At 39.4% G+C, this 21316-nt stretch overlaps 1 protein-coding gene across 2 annotated transcripts in view; it reads left to right on the forward strand.

Moving 5' to 3' along the window:
- Window positions 1–4582: 4582 nt before the first annotated feature.
- Lnpk (lunapark, ER junction formation factor) overlaps window positions 4583–21316 on the forward strand; it is a 58272-nt gene continuing 41538 nt past the window's right edge. The window contains exons 1-4 of one of the 2 annotated variants that reach the window (XM_050120841.1): window positions 4583–8176; window positions 13618–13706; window positions 16176–16217; window positions 17130–17317. In XM_050120841.1, the coding sequence (XP_049976798.1) occupies window positions 13680–13706; window positions 16176–16217; window positions 17130–17317 (257 nt within the window). In that variant the 5' untranslated portion in view covers window positions 4583–8176; window positions 13618–13679. The remainder of the gene's footprint in view (window positions 8177–13617; window positions 13707–16175; window positions 16218–17129; window positions 17318–21316) is intronic. The other variant, XM_050120833.1, reaches the window with a different exon arrangement.

Here is a 21316-nt window from a genome sequence, read left to right on the forward strand (position 1 = left end):
CTTTGCCAGTCTGATGGAGTGACGGTGCCCTCCGGCTTTCACTTCCCTTCTGCTCACTCTCCAGTAACTGGTTTTGAATCTGTGATTCTTTCCAGCGAGTTGTCACCTGAATGTATGATCCCAATTTGTTTTAGGAAGGAAGCTTACTGAGGTAACACACACACACACACACACACACACACACACACACACACACACAATGATTCGGCAGTAGTACCAGTGTTAACTTGCAAAACTAGTCATTTACTTTACTTGGATCCCAGAGAAGTTTCGGAGACAGCAGACCCAGGAAATGGACTGAGGAAAATGTAGTTTACAGGGGTTTTAAAACCATCATGATTGATGGTTAAGATATAAAAAGGAGGGGGTGGGGAGACGGGAAAAGAGGGAGCAAAGAATGAACAGCATGGAAATTGATAAGTTAGAGGATTCGGGATGATGAAGGAAAAGAGTGTAGACACAGTACAAAAAACAGCACAGAAAGTGGATGGTTGGAGGCAAGAGATGTACAAGGGAAAATATTGTATATACTGGGAAAGAGGTCGTAAAAGTCTTTTAGATGAGTTACAAGCTAAAACAAAATGAAATAAAGATGGCTAATATGTATATTTAGGTCTGGGATTAGTGGGGATAGTGGCCAGGAAACTAGAAAGGGCCATGGAATGGGCTTTAAGGCAAGGAGGGTATGGGATATAAAGAGGGATACTGGAGGGAAGGTTAGAGTGGAAATGGCAGTGGAATGAGTAGGAAGATGTGTATGGGGTGAGATGTGTATGAAACCAAAAAAAAAAAAAAAATGTAAGAAAATACCATAAAGAACCCTGTTATTCTGTAAGCTAACTAGAATAGAATTTAAAAAACAAAAATTGGTCTCAAAAAAGAAAAAAAAAACAAAATTGAAGTTTTTAGTATCAATGTTTCTTGTAGCTGGGGTGAATGTGGTTTCTCCAATCTCATTTGTAGAAGGGTCTGCAGGAAGAGCAGGGCTGGTAGCCTGTTATTCAAGTCAGAATGCTTCTCCTGCTTAGGACATGCAACTCCACTTTCTACAGCAGTTCCCCAGTGTGAGAGTCTTTCTTGTCCTTCACAGCTCCGTCTCTGGCGTGCTGGTGTGTTTGGAATCCTACTTTCCATTCTTGGCTTCTGTGGTTGAGGCTATGAGGGGTGTGGCAGGCTTGTACACACCTGTGTTTGTTTTGGTTACTGGGTGTCCACTTCTTGCTGGATCTTATTCCACCCCCCCCCCCATGCAAGTTCAGCATACTTATGTTCCCGTCTTGTTGCTCTCCTGGCAGCCGTGAGTGCAGTGGCTTTTCTGGCTGCTCATGGAGACCTCGGCTTCAGGTTCTTGACACACTTCTCTCCGTCTCTCTGCCAGTAGGGTATCCTGCTCCTGATCACATCTTCACAGTCACTTAGACATTTACAGATTTCATTCGGCTTTAGTGTATCGGCATTCTTACTAAAGGTTCATGGAACTCTTATCTAGGCTCACTTAGACTGTTTACTTCAGTAGAGTGTGCTGGGATGAATCCAAATGGGCAAGCAATGTATATCACAGTGTGATCTTGAAGACATCACTCTACACAAAAACCTCTCTGATGAATTATCATTAACTTTGCATATAAGAACGGTTTTTCTTTTTTCTGCAATTAACACATTGCCATGTGTGGAGGTCAGAAGATAATCTGTATGGGTTCATTCTCTCCTTCCACCATGTGGGTTTACTGTATCAAATTCAGACTTGATATCAAGTGACTTTACTCACTGAGCCATCTAGTTAGCCCCAACCACACACTTCATACCTTGAAGTAACATATATTATCACATTGTTCTGCAGGTCAAAAATCCAGACAGTGTAGCTTAGCTGGTTCTCTGTTTTAGGTTTCACAAGATTTAAACATCAGCAGGGTGTGTTCCTTTCTGTTGGTTGAGAAGAATGCTTCCAAGTTACTCAGGGAGTTTGAGTTTAATTCTTCACAATGGGAGGGCTGACCTCTCACTTTCCAGCTGTAAGTCAGGTGAGCTTCTGAAGGATAACTGCCCTCCGTGGCTCCTGGCCTATCTCCTCTGTTTTTAAAAGTCATAGATGAACCACCAAATCCTTATAATTTGGCTATCTCTGATTACTTCTTATCTCATCTTTTTTTTTTCTCAATTTTTCTTTTCTGCCTATCACTGACTCCGGTTAAACTCTTTTTGCCAGGGAAATATTTCAATTGGCTCCATTCAAATTGTCTAGGAGAATTTTCCCCTTTAAAAGTTCTATAGTGTCAATTTCTTCTGCATATTTCCTTGATTATTATTGTATCATTATTTTATTGACTAACTAGAGGTGAGAATCTTACAGGAATACTTTTAGAATCTGTTGGGGTCCAGTGCTAGCCCGGACCCTCAATTATTTCTCCAGATCAGACCCCAACATACCAGACCCCAACATAAACTCTCTCTGGACTGGCGTGGAGGCGCGGGAATAAAGACACAGCTCACATGGCTTTATCGGGAGGGAGATTCTCAGAGATCCCTCATAAAGTCCTGAGTTCACATCCTGAAGAATTTCTCTCATTTATTCTCCAAACAGTCTTTATACCAAAACTTAACTTAGGGGAAATACTACATTCTGTCTCCTGGGTAACCAGGTGAATGGCTTTCAGTCCCTTCCACAACTACCTGTCTGCTGTGTATGCTAGCTGTCACGTAGGTTTGAATCAGCATCTCTATCAGGCATCCTCCAAATTACAAAGGAGCAACAACATCCTGACCTTTTGTTAGGTTGCGACTGCCTGTCTGGTAGGCTATGTGACCATCCTCAGGTGGGGCCTATGGCTTCAGAGCCTGGGCTGCCACACCATATAAGAATATGGGCCTACAAGAATCCTTCCTATTACAAGGTATGGGATATAATGAAAATGAGAACAAACTTGAAGAATAAGAGGCTTATGTGAGAACAATGTAGACACAATGTTCCAGAAAGAAAGGCTTACATGAAAGGAAATGATATACACAAAGAAAGTTGGGATAAAATTTGAATTGTATTTTTTTTTTTTTGGGTGAGGTTCTGGAAAACCTGATTCCAAAAATAAGGCAAATAAAAGGCAAAAAATGATAATTGACCATGGAAAAGCAAATATATCCTGTAACTCATTTTATGAGGCTAGTTAGGCTTTCCTTATTACTAAACATAGAGAAAGACTGTTATAATAAGGAACTGCGGGCCTGCTTTTTGTCCCGCCCGGCTCCCGCATGACTAACTTAGTCCTGAAAATAATAACACAGAAACTGTATTCATTTAAACACTGCCTGGCCCATTAGTTCTAGCCTCTTATTGGCTAACTCACATCTTGATTAACCCATTTTTAATAATATGTGTAGAACCACGAGACTATGGCTTACTGGCAAGATTCTAACCTTACACCGGTCTCGGGCTGGATAATCATGGCATCTGCCTGACTCTGCTTCTTTCTCCCAGCATTCTGGTTGGTCTACTCAGCCTATCTAAGCTGCTGTCCTATCAAAAGGCCAGACAGTTTCTTTATTTGATCAATGAAAGTGACATATAGACAGAAGATTCTCTTACAAAAGACCTTAACAGAAAAATCATCGCAAGTCCACACCTTTGTGAAAGCTCTATACATTTGAAGCAAAACAGCATATCAAATTCAGCAATATCGAAGACTGTGGCAGATCAACAGGAAAGAAAGCCAAGGCCAGAAGCACTTCACACATACACGACTCTTCTGACTTATAAGCAAGTGTTAAGGGTATGCGTGTCCCCAACCAAATTCTCACTAAATAAAATCAACTATGTACAAAGAAGTACGAAGCTAAGGCAGTGAGATCGCTTCTCACTGCGCAAGTCTGTTTCATTCTTCAAAAGTCATCTAAGTGATCCATCACCTCAGCAGCAGCGAGGGAAACTGTGCAATCAGGTAAATACAAGTAGGGAAATAAGGACAAAACAGGATAGCTATTTGCAACAAGACAGTTTTCTAAACTTCACAGAGAACAATGGACAGGAATTGGTAATATAACTCAGATTGCATGCTATCATGTTTGAGCCTTGTATTTTCAACAATGTAAAACATATTAAGAAACAAACGAAAGCAGAAGAATGCAAAAAAGAGAAATGGCTGTAACTTCTTAATTCCATTTTATTTGTCCATTTATTTACTTACTTTTAACATATAATGAATGGAACCTATATTGTAGTACATGCTTAGGCACGTGATCGACCAATGAGCTACATTCCCAGCATCTCAATAACTGTTTTTCCTTTTATTGAAAAATAGATTTTACATACACTATATCTTGATTACCATTTTCCCTCCCTCCACTTCTTCCAGCATCTCCCTACTTCTCGTCCCATCTGAATCCCACTCCACTTTTGCTTCTCATTAGAAAACAGGTGGACGAGCCGGGCGATGGTGGTGCACGCCTTTAATCCCAGCACTCGGGAGGCAGAGGCAGGCGGATCTCTGTGAGTTCGAGACCAGCCTGGACTACAGAGCTAGTTCCAGGACAGGCTCCAAAGCCACAGAGAAACCCTGTCTCGAAAACAAAACAAAACAAAACAAACAAACAAACAAAAAAAACAGGTGGACGCTGGAGAGATGGCTCAGTGATTAAGAGCACTAGCTGCTTTTCCAGAGGACCAGGGTTCAATTCCCAGCACCCACATGGCAGCTCACAACTGTTTGTACCTCCAGTTCTAGGGGATCTGATACTCTCATACATACAGACAAAACACCAAAGCACATTCAGAATAATGATTTTTCTCATTTTCTCTTTTCTCAAAAGAGAAAACAAACAGGCATCTATGGGGTAACACAATATAAAAGAAAACCAAGCAATTGGAGTAGGACAAGAACAACAGGAAAAGAGTCCAAGAAAAGGCACAAGAAACAGATAAAAATGCAGAGACCCACTCGTTTGAACACTCAGGATCCCATAAAACACAAAACTAGAAGCTACGATAGATACAGAGAGCCTGAAGGGTAAAAAGAAAAATAGTAGAAAAAGAAGAAAAGGCCCAGACAGGACATTATAAGGAAAGGAACCTTGAAAGATGTCATTGAGTTTGCTTTCTGTTGGCCATCTACTGCTGCGCATGCAGTCTACCCTTAAGGGCAGTTTGTTTCCCAGTGAGAAAAGCCTGTATTTTAATAAGTACTTTGGTGATTCTCATGCAGTTAGTCTCTGACATCATAGTGCCATGGCTTGAGTAAACTTAGTCATAAAAAGAATCAATAGTGGCCCTTATTAAACTTCAGGCCCCACAACAGACAAGTATCTCTAACGGGGAGCCTGAGAATTTAGATTTTTAACAAGAGTCCCTGGTGATTCTCAGAGAAACCTGGGACTCTGCTATGGGGACTTCTACTTTGTATTTTCTATTCTAAATGTAAAGACAAACAGCTTAGAGTAAGAACAGCTTCATTGAAAAGAAAGTGGCAACCCTGCAGAAAGGGTAACACATTTTTGTCTAGCCCTGACTTTCTGGTGTTTCAGACCCATAAATCCAATGTTTATACTTCCTTTGAAGTCGTAAAAACATCCTAAACTCTTTGTTCACGCCAAAATCACCATTTTTCTCTAACTCTAGTTCTTTCCCAGTGTTCCCCATATCTCAATGATGGCATTAGTAGCAATCTAATGGGACCACCAGAAACCAAGTTATTTTTAATTTCTCTGTTCTTAAGCCTTGATCTCAATCTGTCACCGAGACCTCTCATTTTACTTTCTAATTTGTTCCATCTGCACTACGTATTTCCATTTCTTTGTTCTTATCTCATTTCACTTGAACTATGTCCAACTTCACCCATCACTTGTAGACTCTAGCTTGTCCAGTGTTGACAGTGCTTGTGCCCCCACACTGTAGCTGGAATGATTTTGCTCTGATCCTATCAAATCTGCTCTTTTCTCAAGAAAAGGATTAACTTTGTTTTTTTAAAAACAAGGCCAGGGAAACATCTTTTAGTGTGGTGCCCAGTTTCACTGTATCACTCACTGTCTCCCCGTATCTATGATCCAGCCACAATGGCCTCCTTTTAGTCTTTTAGGCTTGCAATGCCTGCTTCTAACAAAAGGCCTTTGCTTATGACATTCCTTGTGTTTTCCACACTATGTCTCTTATTCTTCAGATCTGAGTGTGGCTTTCTTAAGAAAGCTTTCTTTAACACCTCTGACCAGACTGATAAATACCCCTTCTGTAAGGTTTCATAACACTTAAGGAAATTGGTTTTTTTTGGCTGAATTAGACCACTTATGATTCCATCAGCTTGAATAGTTTGTTACCTCTCTCAAAGTATTCTCTGGATTTCACATATATATGAGATATATTTCATAATATACCCCATGTTTAGTTTTCTGTTTGCCTTCCCTCATTGACCCTTGACACACTCTTCCTTTTTCCTTCTTTTTTCATTTCTTTCATGATATTGAGGACAAAACCCAGGGTCTCGAATACACTAGATAAGTGTACTTACTACCACTGAGCTATATCCTCAGTGCAGATCTAACCTCTCCATATAGAAGACAAAGTGGTATAGTGCTACCTTTAACAGTGTACATGTCTTTCTACTTTCAGTTTCCTCATTTGAAAAACGATACTTACTTAGAAAGATTTGGGGGGAATGATTTGGAGGTTATGTTTTCCTTTTGAATGAGTTAGGTTAAATTCTAGCATAATTCCTGTAGGATATTTTCTCCCAGGATTAGATTTTTTTTAGAGTCTCATGTATCCAGCTAGCTCTTCTGTCTCATCCTGATTTATTTTGAAACTCCCTTTACGACAGACCATGATGGCTCAAGAAAAACTAGAGGACGAAGTGTTAGCAACAGTCAGACATGTTCTTTCCTGTTCCTTTGAGGAAAGATCCGAGACAAGAAGCAACTGCACAGCAGCACAAGATTTAGAGACTTAGAAACTACAAAGGCTAGGAAATAAAATGGTAAAATTTCCAGATCAAACCCGGTGAAATGGTGTTCATTTTCTTCCACATTTGTTAGGTGACCCACACTGCCCGTTAAAGTTTAGCTCTCTCCTCCAATTTTAACAGAGCTGTAATTATAGATTTTAGTATTTAGAGAGTCATCTTATTAGATACACTATGTCTATGTCATCCTTCTTTGCCTGCGTCGTCACTGGAAACAGCATATTATACTTATGTTTTGAAAATCAGAAACATTTTCTTTAGTAAAGTTGAAGAACCCATAAAAATGATGACACACAGGATAAAACATAAAAGCCTTTGTTGAAGTTTCCTTTCTTGTTATGGGTTCACATCTCTAGCTTTTCCCCTTCCTCATTCAGGTGTCATTTATCACTGATCCTGACGCAGTTGACTAGGAACTTAACATTCCTTAGGCAGTGGAAATACTGCCCGATGGTTCTATGCTGGCCCAGTTAAGCGGAGCGTTTGGAGAGTGTTCTTGAAGTGAAGAGTGTTACAGATGGAAAGCTCGGCCTTTGTTGCTACCCACAGGTTTGAAAGGGCCATCCTTTGCGTTTGAAGCTCATCTCACTCTGGTGAGGTAACCGTCCAGTCATCAAAGGCCCCTTTTGACGTCCACGAGCAACAGAAGCCTCCAGGGGGTCCAAGCAGGCAATAAATACGTGTCTCCAGTGGCCTGACTGGGATTGGTCTCTTCTGAGCTATGTAGCGTAAACCTTTCCGCTGCCTAGCCTAGAGCGTCAACACCCCTCTTCTGTGTCCTCTCCAGTCTTCTCTCTCGCTCAGGTCTGGGACAATCAGGATGGGTTTCTTTTCCTGGAGATACTTAGGGGAGGGAGGTTGTTCAAAAGCAAAGGAGGCAAAGAAAGAACAAGAATCAAGCCCTAGTTAAGAGTCATCGGAACAGCCATACCCTGCTGCGACCTAAGGAACCGACAGCCCGCCCAGCCCGCGGAAGAGACGCAGCCGGAACCCTCGGGCCAAACGCGTCGCTCGTAGACACCAACGGCCGAGCCGGCCGGATCACGTGACGGGGGAGCGGCGCGCGTCGGCCGCGGCGCCCATTGGCTGGCGGCGGGAGCGCGGGGTTTGATGGGAAGGCGTTGGCCGGGCCCAGCGCTCTATCAGTAGCTGCTGCGGCTTGCTTCGGGGGCGGGCTGCTCTGTGGCCACCGGGGCTTGCCGGAGCGGACGCCGGGGCTGGGCGGCTCCCGCTTTCCTCAGGTAGGACGGTGAAGGGGAGGGCCGCGTAGACGGGCTCCGGGCTGCGGGAATCGGTGCCCCGGTTCCCCTGCGCGCCGACCCGGGTGCCTCCGCCCATGCCAAGTGGCCTAGGGCTCGGTAGTGGCTGGGGACACGCGGCGGGGCTGAGCCCTCGTACACGGTGCTCACCTTCTCCCGTGGATCCCCAGCCCAGCTGCCCGAGCGGCTCCGGAGCGCACGAGACCCGGCTCTGCCTCCCCCAGGCCGGGGTTCTCCGGGCTAGGTTCTCAGGGATCCTGACGCAGTGGCGGTGGTTTGGAGCCCGAACTCATGGCCATACCTGTGTTGAGAAGTGCCCGAAGGCCCCAGCAAGCACCCCCGTAGCTGAAATCGCCACCCCGAGTGCTCTGATCCCCTCCGCGGCCCCTTGAGCTGGCAAGGATGGGAAGGACTGAAAACTGTCAGTGTCACGCTGCTCAGTCCGCGCGTGTGGGCGTGGATTGGGAGCGCCTTAGAGGAGCAGCTCCACGGCCATTGTCCTTATTTATTAGAGGGACCGCGGCCGGCGGAGGGGTGAAGGGGAGAAGACGAAGCTGAATGGTGTTAGGTGCGGCCGCAGCGAAGCTACTCCAAACGACGGGTCAGTGGATTTAAGCCTTTGACGACGTGTTTTCGGACGGGAGAGTTCGGATTGGTGAATTTAAGTTTTGTGTGCACTTGTCAGCAACACCTGTGACTCACCGAGTTTTCCATGCTCTGCTCTTCCTTTTTGGCTTCTGGTTTGTTGTGCTTAGAGTCTGTTGTTTTTTGTCTCAGTAACTTCGGTCTCAGCGTTGACAAAATTGTCTAGAGGTGTAATGGCTTGGGAGTAAATTTAGTTTCAGGCATATGTTGAAGCTGGTAGGCAAGACTAATCCCTGGTCCCCAAAGGTCTCCATAGTGTCTCAGAGGAACGGGGTTGATGTTGAATACATTTTCTTAAACAAGAGCGGCTCATTTAAACGTAGAGTTTTAAAAAAGTTCCTTGACATCTAGTGTCAGCACAACGGCGCTGTTAATAAACGTACTGTCTGTAATGTTGGAAGAATGCAAGGAAGGGCAGGTGACTATCATAAATATATGATTTCATAGAGAAATCTCCCTGCACCTTTCTTTTTCCTTTTGTGGCAGTCATCTCACGCATCTGAAATGCTTTTAGAGGTGTGTTTCTTTTCGTTTATTTTCGGGCAATAAACCTGGTGTAAGATACTTCCGAATTGCCTGTTTGGATATTTGAAAGCGCTTTTGAACAAATTGCATTAAGGTGACTAGTTTATATTTAAGTTTCGGACTTCAGTTAAACAAACACACAACTTAACTTCCCTTGCTGTATTCTATGAAGGCCTGCGAGTTTATTCTAATGAGAAGAGCCTGAAAAATAGCCTTCTTTGTTTTCATGCTACAGTAAGTGAGAAAAATACTTTCAGTAAAGATACAAACTTATTTGTAAACATTTTAAGGTATGTAATAAATGCTCATTTAAAAATTTAGGCATGTACTTCATTTAAATATTACATGTGGGTGTTTTGTTAATAGCAGTAGTAATGGCTACAATTTATTAAACAGTATGTGCTGAACACTGTGTGTTCACTTAATTTATACAATTCCATGGAATGTAAATATATTTACTGCTTTATAAACCAAGGCTTAGAGAGTTTAAGTAATTTACCCAAAATCATATAGCTAGTATGTGGCTGAGCCATGTCTTGAATCATTGTCCCATTGTTTTGATGTCATTTGGAATGAGTTGAGAATTCAAGAAAAACATTTAAGATTTTAAGTTCTGTCACTTCCACCTGAGTGTGAATACCAATAGACAATATCATGTAATTTGGTAGGCATTGCTGCTTATTGAAACACACTTAGGGAGTTGAGAGATGGGTTAGAGGCTGGGAGCACTCAGAGGACTCACGTGGTGGTTCATGGCCATCTGCAGCTCTAGCTCTGGGGTCTCTAACACCCTAGCTCTGGGGTATCTAACACCTTAGCTCCGGGGTATCTAACACCCTAGCTCCGGGGTCTCTATAACACCCTAGCTATGGGGTCTCTAACACTCTAGCTCTGGGGTATCTAACATTCTAGCTCTAGGTTATTAAAGGTCCTAGCTCTGGGGTATCTAACATCCTAGATCTGGGGTATCTAACATCCTAGATTTGGGGTATCTCACATCCTAGCTCTAGAGTATCTAATATCCTAGTAACATCCTCTTCTGACTTCCCTGGGCACAAGGCACACATATGGTGCACATATACATGCATCAAAATGCTCAAACAAGTAAAATTAAGTGAACTTAAAACACATGTGGGTGCGCTCAATCCCTATGATCAAACATGCTAAATCCTATTGTAATATCAGAGCTGGAAAGAGATGGTACAGGTTGGGGACAGCTGCTGAGGTTCATTTAATGGCAAGTGAGTGATTTATTAAAGAAATGCTGGCATTACTTGACAAGAAAGTAGAGATGGGTTAGAAAATGGAAGGGACTACAGTCAGAGAAACAATTTATTCTTAGTAATTACCACGTTATCAGGGATTGGAGCAGATAGTGTAGGACGTTAAGTCTTTCTGCATTTAAGAAGATTCTAACTATCCCTCTTTGCAGATGAGGAAATTGACAAAAAGGGATGTTTAAGTGATTTATTTGCGCATGTTTCCCAGGAAATGATGGGCAATCAGAATTGGAGTTAAAATGTTTGGATGGAAAGGACAAAAGCAGTGTGAGAGAAAAATGAGCTTAATACAGGAGAAAATATTTAATCTTTTTGTGTTTCCTATTTGTTAAAAGCTGGTGTACATGCATATCATTTATAACAACCAGCTTCTTTAATGATATTGTAATTTAACAGAAAAATTTCTGAATCTATAAGAATTGATTCTTTACTTATAAGTATGAAAGCATGGATTTAATGACTAACTAATATTTCAGAGGGTAAATTTAAAAGTACAACTTCTTTAGAGAGACGAGAGACTAATTTTTTTTAACACAAAACATTCTGGAGATGAATACTTGATATAAAATAGATATTTATTATGATTTATGCGTATAGTTAATATACTCATTCAAAAGTTACAGTAATGACTTTTTAGGCCCGTAGCTCTAAAAGTTTTGCCTGGAGTCCTAGAAATTTAGCCAGCAGTTTAACCTCTCTCAATGCAGATTTTAGCACTGAAATTTAACCAGATAAAGGAACTGGGCAACCTGATACATTGCCATGAACACTGTCTCTTGTGTTTATAACTCATTTTCCATTTTAGCAGCTCTTCTTGGCAACTATTTGAGAAGGCTCAAGGTGCTTTCATATATTTTATTTCACTTTGTTTTTGTTTTTATTTTTTACAGTGCTAAGAATTGAGCTCAGGACTCCACATGTACTAGCAAGTGCTCTACTTATGACCTGTATCCTCAGCTATCTGTCTGTCTCTTCTTATACATAGATACTCCAAAATATTTAGATATATTCCAGCCTATGCTATTTAAGTATTCTCCATTTCTGATTTTATGCTATTGGGAATAACTGGTTGCATTAAAAAAATAAAAGCTAAAGTGCAATGTTTGGTTTTGCTACTTGCTATCTTCGGAGCTTACATATTACTTCTGTAGGCTCAGGGTCTTAATTTGTGGAGTGGAGGGACAGTATCTAAATGATAAAAGTTTTGCAAACCATCTGTTTTAGGGCTCCTTAGAGATTTAGTGCTAAGTGTGTAGTTGATGTTGCCATTAATTTCCAACAGTAAAAAGCCGTCTGAGCCAGGCAGGGCATGATGATGCGGTTTTGTAATGCCAGTCCTCAGGAGGCTGAAGCAGGAAGGTGGAACCTGAGGGTAGGCTAAACTATATAGGGAGACCCTGTCCCCCAAAACCAATCCAAAACAGAAAATTTGGTCTCAAGGTGTGATGGCTACAGACTTGACTTGGAAGGATATAGTTCTTTCGGAAATGGATCTTAGTAGTCCAGTTGTTCATGAAAAATTGTTAGATAGCACATACTAGTTTCAAAACAGTGGGGTGATGTGTAATTTGAGAATGTCAAATTAATTTGTTCATGTGAATGTCTTTCCTTCTACCTTTCTTGGTGACTATTTTTAGCCTCTTAAGGAGGTTTTAAGATTTGTTTAATATCTTGTCCCAGATATGACTCCTTTTTGTTTATTAGAGCTCCCAAATACCTCATAGTTACAGCTTAGAATTTTTAATACTGAGCTAGTATTGCAGGATTAATATTGTTTACAATTTAATTGTAGTTTATGAAATTGTTTGTTGCTTCAGACCACCTTAGGACAGATCATATTTGTGTCCTGAAGAGTCACTTTGTAAATGAAAGCACTTGGTAATCAGGCATTCCTTACTTTCTAAGAAAAGAAATTCTTAAAATAGGTATGCCTTGAGCTAATCTTTATATAAAAATAGTGTTGAAATTCTTCCTGGGTGCTGATAATTATTTATTATGGTTAAGATATGGGGATATATGAAAATAAGTGTGTGCACAAGTGTATAATGAAGTAGTTTTACATACTGATAAGCATATATTTGTAGCCTGATAAGAACACTTCAGTTTGAAGGTAAAATTTTACTGTTTCGCTGGGCAGTGGTGGCGCACGCCTTTAATCCCAGCACTTGGGAGGCAGGGGCAGGCAGATCTCTGTGAGTTCGAGGCCAGCCTGGTCTACAGAGCTAGTTCCAGGACAGGCTCCAAAGCCACAGAGAAACCCTGTCTCGAAAAACCAAAGGAAAAAAAAATTACTGTTTCAACTTAAAAGAGTAGAAATTATATACTTATCTGTTAAATTGACTTATATATTATCATTTTTAAGTTTTTATGCAATATTTGAGAATTACAGATAAATAAAGGGAATACACAGCTAACTGAAATGAAGGTCATCTAAGTCTGAGGGTCTTAGAATTTCAGTCACACATGCTTAGCTGGGTATTGAACAGCAGTGTTGTTAGAAATAGGTCTCAAGGTCTGAAGTCTGAAGATAAAGGAACTTTAGGACATGTTTCTTAGGTGCTATTGGACAAGTCACTAACTCCAGTGTCACTGAGTTTTCTTATCTCCAAGATGATTACAGTAAAGACTGCACTGTGACAAACTATTGATATATTTAATTAACAAAGTAATTAAAGCTCAAACTATTGAAGGATTTATTCTTTTATCACAAGAACAACATAGGGAAACTACTTTAAAAAATAGAAAGTTTGTAGATATGTGTATACTTCTAAAGTGATGTGTCATTAAGTGTCCAGCTCTATTTTTGCCTTCAAATGTGTCCTCACTTTGAATATGCCAGTGGCTGCCTGTTTCCGTTGAGTGGAGGCCCACAGACGCTTTGTGGTATTTAATGTAGTATTGCAACATGAAAGTTTTAGAGAGAATGTGCTGTGTATTCAACCTAAAATTTTAATCTATTTGCTTTGTTTTTAGCTGTGACTTCTTTTGGACAACCCATGATATTTATTATTGTGCCAACTTTCTCCAAATAGAAGATGGGTGGACTGTTTTCTCGATGGAGGGTAAGAAAACATATTTTCTGTATTGCAAGTTTTCAAGGCTGTCGTAAAAATGTTACATAAAGGTTTTTGTAAAGGTCTCCTTTGGGGTTTACTTTTCAGTGAGTTTGATACTATATATTTAATCTCATTTAACTCCATTTAGAGTTACTTCTTTGGACATTATGGTAGTTCTGTTTATTTTATGGGTATCTAATGACTCTAGAAATTCATTTTTATTTGTGTATTTTATGCAAGTAGTTTTCTTCTTATATTGCCCAAATCCCAAGTTTATTCTAAAAATAGTTGAATTTGTTTTATGTTGTAGTTATGGCTTTTATAGACTGCATAATCTGCTTGCTTATTTATCTGTCTATTTAATTAATTATTTTGGAGACAGAGTTTCACTGTGCAGCCTTGAACTCACAGAAATTTGCCTCGCCTCTGTTTTCCTAGTGCTGGGACTTAAGGAATTTTTCTTTTTAGCATGCCGTATAAATTCACTAATGTCACACTAAATATGCTTTTAAGAGTTATAGGTTGAACAAAATTAAAAATGAAGATTTTGTTAAGCTTTTAGAGGAAGTATCTCAAAGTTAGAGATTCAAATTACACTGTTAAATACTCTTCTAATGTAAGAAGAGATTATATAGTCTAGGACAAATTAATTTTCTTATTTCATATAATAGGGACTAGTGATATATGATTTAGCTTTTGACTTGTTAGATTAATCCATGTTTTAGATTAGTGCTAAATTGACTCCCCCTTTTTTAAAAATTCACAGGTAAAATTGCATGTATTTATTATATGCAACATGATATTTTAAAGTATGTACATTATGTTATTTAGATCTAGCTAATTAGCATATGCATTAGCTCATAATTAACATTCCCTTTGTTGGCATTTTTCATGAATGTGGTATATCAGGACTAGAGAGATGGTTAAGGGGTTAAGAACACCTGTTGCTCTTGTAAAGCCTGAGTTCAGTTTGTAGTACCCTAGAGAGGTTATTCACAGCTGCCTGGAACTCCAGTTTTAGGGATGTGGCACCTCTAGCTTCCCATGTCCCCTGTACTCACGTTGAGTACACACAAACATAAATGTGTATGTGCATACTTAAAACACAAATAAACCATAAGCTATAGTCCCCATGCTGTGTGGATCTGTAGAATGTATTCTATATGGTGTTTTGTATCCTCTGACCCCCTGTAGCTCTCTACCTCCAATTTCCCTAGACTGGTAGCTTTTCATTTTCTACTCCTATGGGATCAGCTTTTTTCCATCCCAGTGATGTGTGAAATGACTTTCTTTAAAAATCTGACAGACCGAGAATTTTATTATTCCTTTGTTTTTATTTGTTTGGATTATATGAAGTTGCCAGTATTCTGCTGTGACATAAAAAAAAAAAATGGCAGTTTTGTGTGGTTCAGCCTTACATAAACAACTCTAGTAGGGACTTTAGCACTGATATTTGTTACTGTCTCGATAAATATTTTCTCAATTGTCATTTAAATCATTCTGGCTTATATAAAAATGTATTTGGCAAATAATCTCTGCTATTATAAACTATTCTTAGATACTCTAAAAATCTAATCTTTATGAAGCTGTGTATTTGGGGCTGAAGCGATGGCTCAGAGGTTAAGGTACTGGTCGCATACAATTTCAGCAGCCATACACTTTCCCTCACTCACAACTATTTATAACTTCAGTTCCAGGAGGTCCAGTGCCCTCTTCTGACCTCTGTGGGCACCAGGATGCATGTGGTATACAGACATACATGCAGGCACACACCTATACACATTTAAAACAAAACAAACAAACAACTCTCCCCAGACTGTGTACTTTAGGAATCAGACCTGCAATTCTTGTGCTTCAGTGCATCAGACAGTGTGGTACTTAGCAGAGCCCAAGGTGAATGAGCTTTTAGCATTATTGAATTAAACTATCTTTAGCCTGTGAATATTTTGGTATATTAATTCCTTTGGATGAAAATTTATTTCTTTATATAAAAGTCTGTTCTGTTGAGGTTAAGAATGGTAAATGTAGAACTATCGCAGTTGAAAGTTTTAGGGAAAGTGTTACTTTAAGAATCCTAGCTGTACAGTGGAGGCGGAGTCCTTATAATCTAAGCACTTGGGAAGCAGAGGCAAGTGGATCTTTGTGAGTTCAAGACTCACCTGGTCTACAGAGCTATTTCCAGGAAAGGTAGGCCCGTACAAAGAAACCTTGTCTTGAAAAAACAAACCCTCCCCCCAACTATATAGTTTGCCTCTACAAAGAAACCTTGTCTTGAAAAAAAACAAACCTTCCCCCCAACTATATAGTTTGGTAATTTTAATTTTTCTATTGTAGTTAAAACAGGTAGAACTATAGCTTGATAACATTGAGAAACCTAGTTGTGAATTAAAATGTTCTAATGACTGTAAAGCCAAGTGTTTCTAAGTTTGCAGTAACAAGTTCTAATGCCATGCCTTATTTCTGTTTCTAAAACAGGCAAAACCTTCAACAGTCGAAGTTCTAGAAAATATAGATAAGGTATGTTCATTAACTCTAGTATTTTATCTTAATATTTTAATAATTTTACGTTAGAGAAGAGATATGGGAACTTAAAGATAATATAGAGGAATCCTGAGAACTTTAGTGTTACATGATCTCAAAAAAAAAAAAAAAAATCTGGTCTCCCAGTGACTTAAGAAGCCTGTATCAAGTAATAGAATCCGATGGAATGCAATTAGAGCTAACGGGGTGTAAATGAATGTAACAGATAACATAATAAAGGTTGCTGGCTACTGTGTAGCTTTTATCAGTCAGCAAAAATTCTGTAGCTTTGACATTTTTCTCTTATTTAAAAAGTATTTTGTTCTTAGGAATATTGGAAGTAGTGAATAGACTGGAATGATGGAGTTTCAGCCATTGTTTTGATTTTGTTGTTTATTTGGAGACAATCTCGCTAATATTATTCTGCCTGTCTGGCCTAGAACTCTCTGTTTAGACCAGGCTGGCCTCAAACTTGGAGAAATCTGCCTCCCTCTACCCCAGTATTAAAGGTGTATACTACCATCCTGGCCCTACATTGTTACAATTTATATTCTTTTTTTTTTTTTTTCTTGCCAGATTTCTAAAAACCATGTGTGGAGAGCTATTTTTTTTTTTTTGACTCAATAAGTATTTGCTGGTATCAGTTTTATTTCTCCAGTCTTTGATAATTTAATAGATTAAAAATAACATTTAATATTTCAGTTTAAAAATAATTTGTTGAGAAAAACTTTTTATTTTTTAAGTTCATTTTTAGTTTTCCTTCCCTTATGTTTGCTTTGAAATGGTAGAACACTGAATTTCCTTGACTCCTAGGACTCTTGTACGATCTTTCTGTCGTGTTAGTTCTCTCATTTCAATTTCTAAATGCTTTATGAGATTTAATAATACAGAATATTTCTCTTTTAACAGGAAATTGAAGCATTGGAAGAATTTAGAGAAAAAAATCAGAGATTGCAAAAATTATGGGTTGGAAGATTAATTATCTATTCTTCAGTTCTTTATCTGTTTACGTGCTTAATCGTGTACCTGTGGTATCTTCCCGACGAGTTTACAGCGAGGCTTGCCATGACACTCCCATTCTTCGCTTTTCCTTTCATGTAAGTAAAGTTCCTTTTTGTTGATCCTTTCTTTTTCTGACCAGATAATTTTAATATATTCATTCTCTTTTTATTATAAGATATTGTCTCAGATTGAATAAGTTTGGACTATTTTTATAGTTTGATAACTATTTTTTTAATTGTATAATTTCTAGTCTATAACCTAAAGGGTTGTTCTTAATAAAAACCCAGAGTCAGATATTAGGGGGTGAAAGCCGAGAGGTCAGAGTAGCAGGGGAGCCAGCCACCAGAGAGAGGGCTTACCTCTACCAATGCTCAGACTGAAGGGGCGGTCCTGTGTCTCCTCAGACTGCATTTACAGACTGCATCTGTCTGAGCTCCTGTCTCCTCCTGCCTTGTATTCCTCTCTCTGCCCAGCTATATCCCTTCCTGTGTCCACCTCCCTAATGCTGGGATTAAAGATGTGGGCCACCGCCACCTGGCTTCTAGTAGCTTACTTAGTTCTGCACTCAGATCTTTAGGCAAGCTTTACTTGTTAAAACACAAATAAAATATCACTATATCTTAGGGATAGCACCATTGTTGCTAGTAATATTTTATAGTTTTCTGTTAGGCTACCATAGTTCCTCTAGGCCAATGGTTCTTAACCTGTGGGTATTGGCCCCTTCAGAGGTCAAATAACCCTTTCATAGTGGTTGCATAATAGATATCCTGCATATTAGATGTTTTCATTATGACTTTTAACAGAAAAATTGCAGTTATGAATTAGTGAAAATAATTTTATGGTTTTGGGGGTCACTATAACATGAAGAATGGTATTAAAGGGTCACAGCCTTAGGAAGGCTGAGAATTACTGCTATAGGCATTGGGCATGATATATGGAGTGTGGATGAGTGGGGAGGGTTTGTAATACTAAAATAATAAGTGTCCAAATGCCTCCAAGTATGTATCTTTCATCCTAATGCCTCTCTTTTTAATTATTGCTATCAGCCAATTAATTATTTCTTCTTAACTATTTCATAATCTGGCACTTTATGGGAGGTGTATCTCAACTGAGGATTTTGGGAAACAGTAAGAAGTCTTTTTCATTTAATTAGCAAACATTTATGAATAACAATTGTGTAGACATTGGGTTATAATAGTATATGGTGAACAAAATTAAAAAAAAATCACTGGCTGTAAATTTTAGGTTTTATATATATTAAGGAATCAGTGTGATTAATGTTATGACAGAGAAATACAAAATGCTATGGGAACTTTTAACAGGGGCCCTAACCCAGGCTTGGGGACAGGTCCTAGAAACAGTCTTGGTTACGTTTTCCATTATTCTCAAGTTAAGCAGCTTAGAACAATATCCATTATATCAGAGCTCTGAAGTTCAGAAACTCAGGCAGATTAACTGGGTCTTTGCTTAGACCCAGGCCTGAGTGAGTCTCCAGGGGTTAGACCGAAGTGTATTTGGAGTCTCTGCGGGAGAACTGCAGACTTTTAAAAGAAATTTAAGATTTTAGTTTTGCATTTAGTCTGGGACATATTTCTAAATTTGAACTCCCAAACTCATAAAGTAATCAACTTTGCATGTGCAGAGGTGAACAAGTTTATTTTTATATTCAGATCTGAGAACTGGAATTGAGTTCATGTGGAACATTGCAGTTAATCTTCTGGACATTGACTGTGGGGCCTCGTCATGTCCTCGGCTAGAGCTTTGTCTCTGAGCTATGCTACCAGCCTCACTCTTAGCTTGTTTCCCTTCTTTTTAGAAATCTTTTGGAGCTTTTTAAATTTCAAGTAGATGAACTTATAATACTGAACTCTTACACTGTTTCCTTTATATTTTTCATAAAAAAGGAGAAAATAAGATTAAAAGTATGAGATACTTACTTGATTTAAATATTTTCACAAAACTAGGAAAACTACTCTTACTTGACATTCAGTTCTATAGAGCAGTTGATTTTCTGATTATAAAAGGTAATTTATAGATCCCTGATAGAGAACTCCGCTAATTTCAACTGCTGCCCCAAATTGTGCTTTGCTGGATCTGTTACTAAGTCATAAGAATCACTTTTGAAACAATCACTTTATTAAAATAATTACAGTAATTATTTTTGATGATCCTGGGATGGAACCCAGTACATGAGTTATTTTCCACTTAGCTATATACTTAGCCTGAATCATTTTTAAAAGTAGAAAAACTTCATTAAGTGTTTAAGTGTCGACTTGACATAGCCTAGAGTCATCGGAGAAGGGAGTCTCACTTGAAGGGTTGTCTAGATCAGATTGGCCTGAAGACAGCTGCTAAGCATGAGCCTGGGCATAAGCCAGGAAACAGTTTTCCTCCACAGTTTCTACCTTCGTGTTCTTGTTTGAGTTCCTTAGTGGTGGACTGTGACATTTGAGTATAAACCAAACAAAGCGTTCCTGTCTTCAGTGGGTTTTGTTAGTGGGTTTTAGCAGCCACAGAAAGGCAGCTAGAACAGTTATATTTGTTCATTCATTATTTGTGTGTGTGTGTGTGTGTGTGTGTGTGTGTGTGTTTGCACATGTGGGTTTAGGTCAAATAACATTCTTCTTGGGTGGCAGTTCTCTTCTACCATGTGGGTCCTGGGGATTGAATTCGGGCTATCCTACTCTGCTTCAAGAGCTTTTGCCTACCGAGTCATCTTGCCTACCCATGAAGCATTTGGTTACTGTGCTCTCTGATTGCTGTGTGTCACTGTAGTTAGTGCTCTCTGGTTTGATAAGTTGCAGAACCACCTCACTTCGTCTCATTCATTGTTACCCCGTTCTCTACTGTTGTGGCTTCTGTTTCAGTGAGCTCTTTCTTCACTTTGGGAAGCACAGGCCAAGTTACCTAACAAAGAATAGATTGTCTTTCCAGGCAGTGACAGTCAGCATGAAACAATACAGGTGTGGAAGTGGATGCTGAGGTAAATAAAGAGTTATCACCTGGGTTATTTTATTGGTAGTAGGAACTATTACTTAAGTTTGGTTGGCCTTTTTTCCTTAGAGAGCAGTTCTGACGGCTGGACTAGGATTTACTTCAAGTATTGGAAGCAGAAGGAGCAATAAAATGTATTGCTTTATTCTTCACATTTTTATTGATTAGACCACTTAGAAATTTGTCTGATATGTTCGAAATGTGACCATTATCTCTATTATGTATTTGGCGCTGCCTCAACTATAGAGGTCAAGGGCCAAGACAGAGCCTTTGCAGTCCAGTTACAGCTGTTACAGAATTGCCCTTGGTAGTAGGGTATCAGTGCTCCGTCTTCACCTTGTTTATAAGACGGATGAACTTTAGGTTCCATTATTGTTTCCTAGAACATAGACTTAAGTGGATATAATTTTTTTCAATTCTTTTAAACTTAAACGTTGCTTTTTTAGTGCTGAGGATCAAATCCAAGGCCTTATACATACTAAACAAATACTCTACTACTGGGGCATATTCCCGGCATAAGATTGAACCCCCTTCGCTTCCCATGCCCAGTGCTAAGGCTCAAATCCCCAGGGCTTCACACGTACTAGGCAGATATTCTACCCTCTAACCCACTAAGTTATACTCAGAATGTAGCATTTGTTTCATAGGCATCGTTAGGCTTTGCCACAGGGAGGGAAGGTTTGGGTATACTTAGACATTTTTATTTCTGCAGATGTACAATTTTTTTGGACTTGATTGATCTGTTTTCTTCAAGAAATAAAGAAATAATATCTCGGTACATAGTCTAGTCTAGGGTGGCCTCCAACTGGTAATCCTCCTGAATGCTGTGAAGATAGGTATGTTCTACATGCCTGTCTGAGTTGGCTATACAGACACACAGACATACACAGACAGACATGCACATGCATACGTAAGTAGTTTTTTTTTTTTTTAAGGGGTGCTAGGGATGTATGTATTAGGCAATCATTCTATCTGAGCTACATCCTCAAACCCTTTTTAGCTTTTATTTTCAGACAGGGTCTTGCTCAAATGATCAGGCTAACCTTGAAGTTGCTCTGTAGCTTGAACAAGGCCTGGAATTTAGATTTTCCTATTTTAGT

This window comes from Alexandromys fortis, unplaced genomic scaffold, assembly GCF_014885135.2.
Source record: "Alexandromys fortis isolate MF-2015 unplaced genomic scaffold, M_Fortis_MF-2015_v1.1 scaffold_8_1_9099942, whole genome shotgun sequence".
Classification (NCBI taxonomy): Eukaryota; Metazoa; Chordata; class Mammalia; order Rodentia; family Cricetidae; genus Alexandromys; species Alexandromys fortis.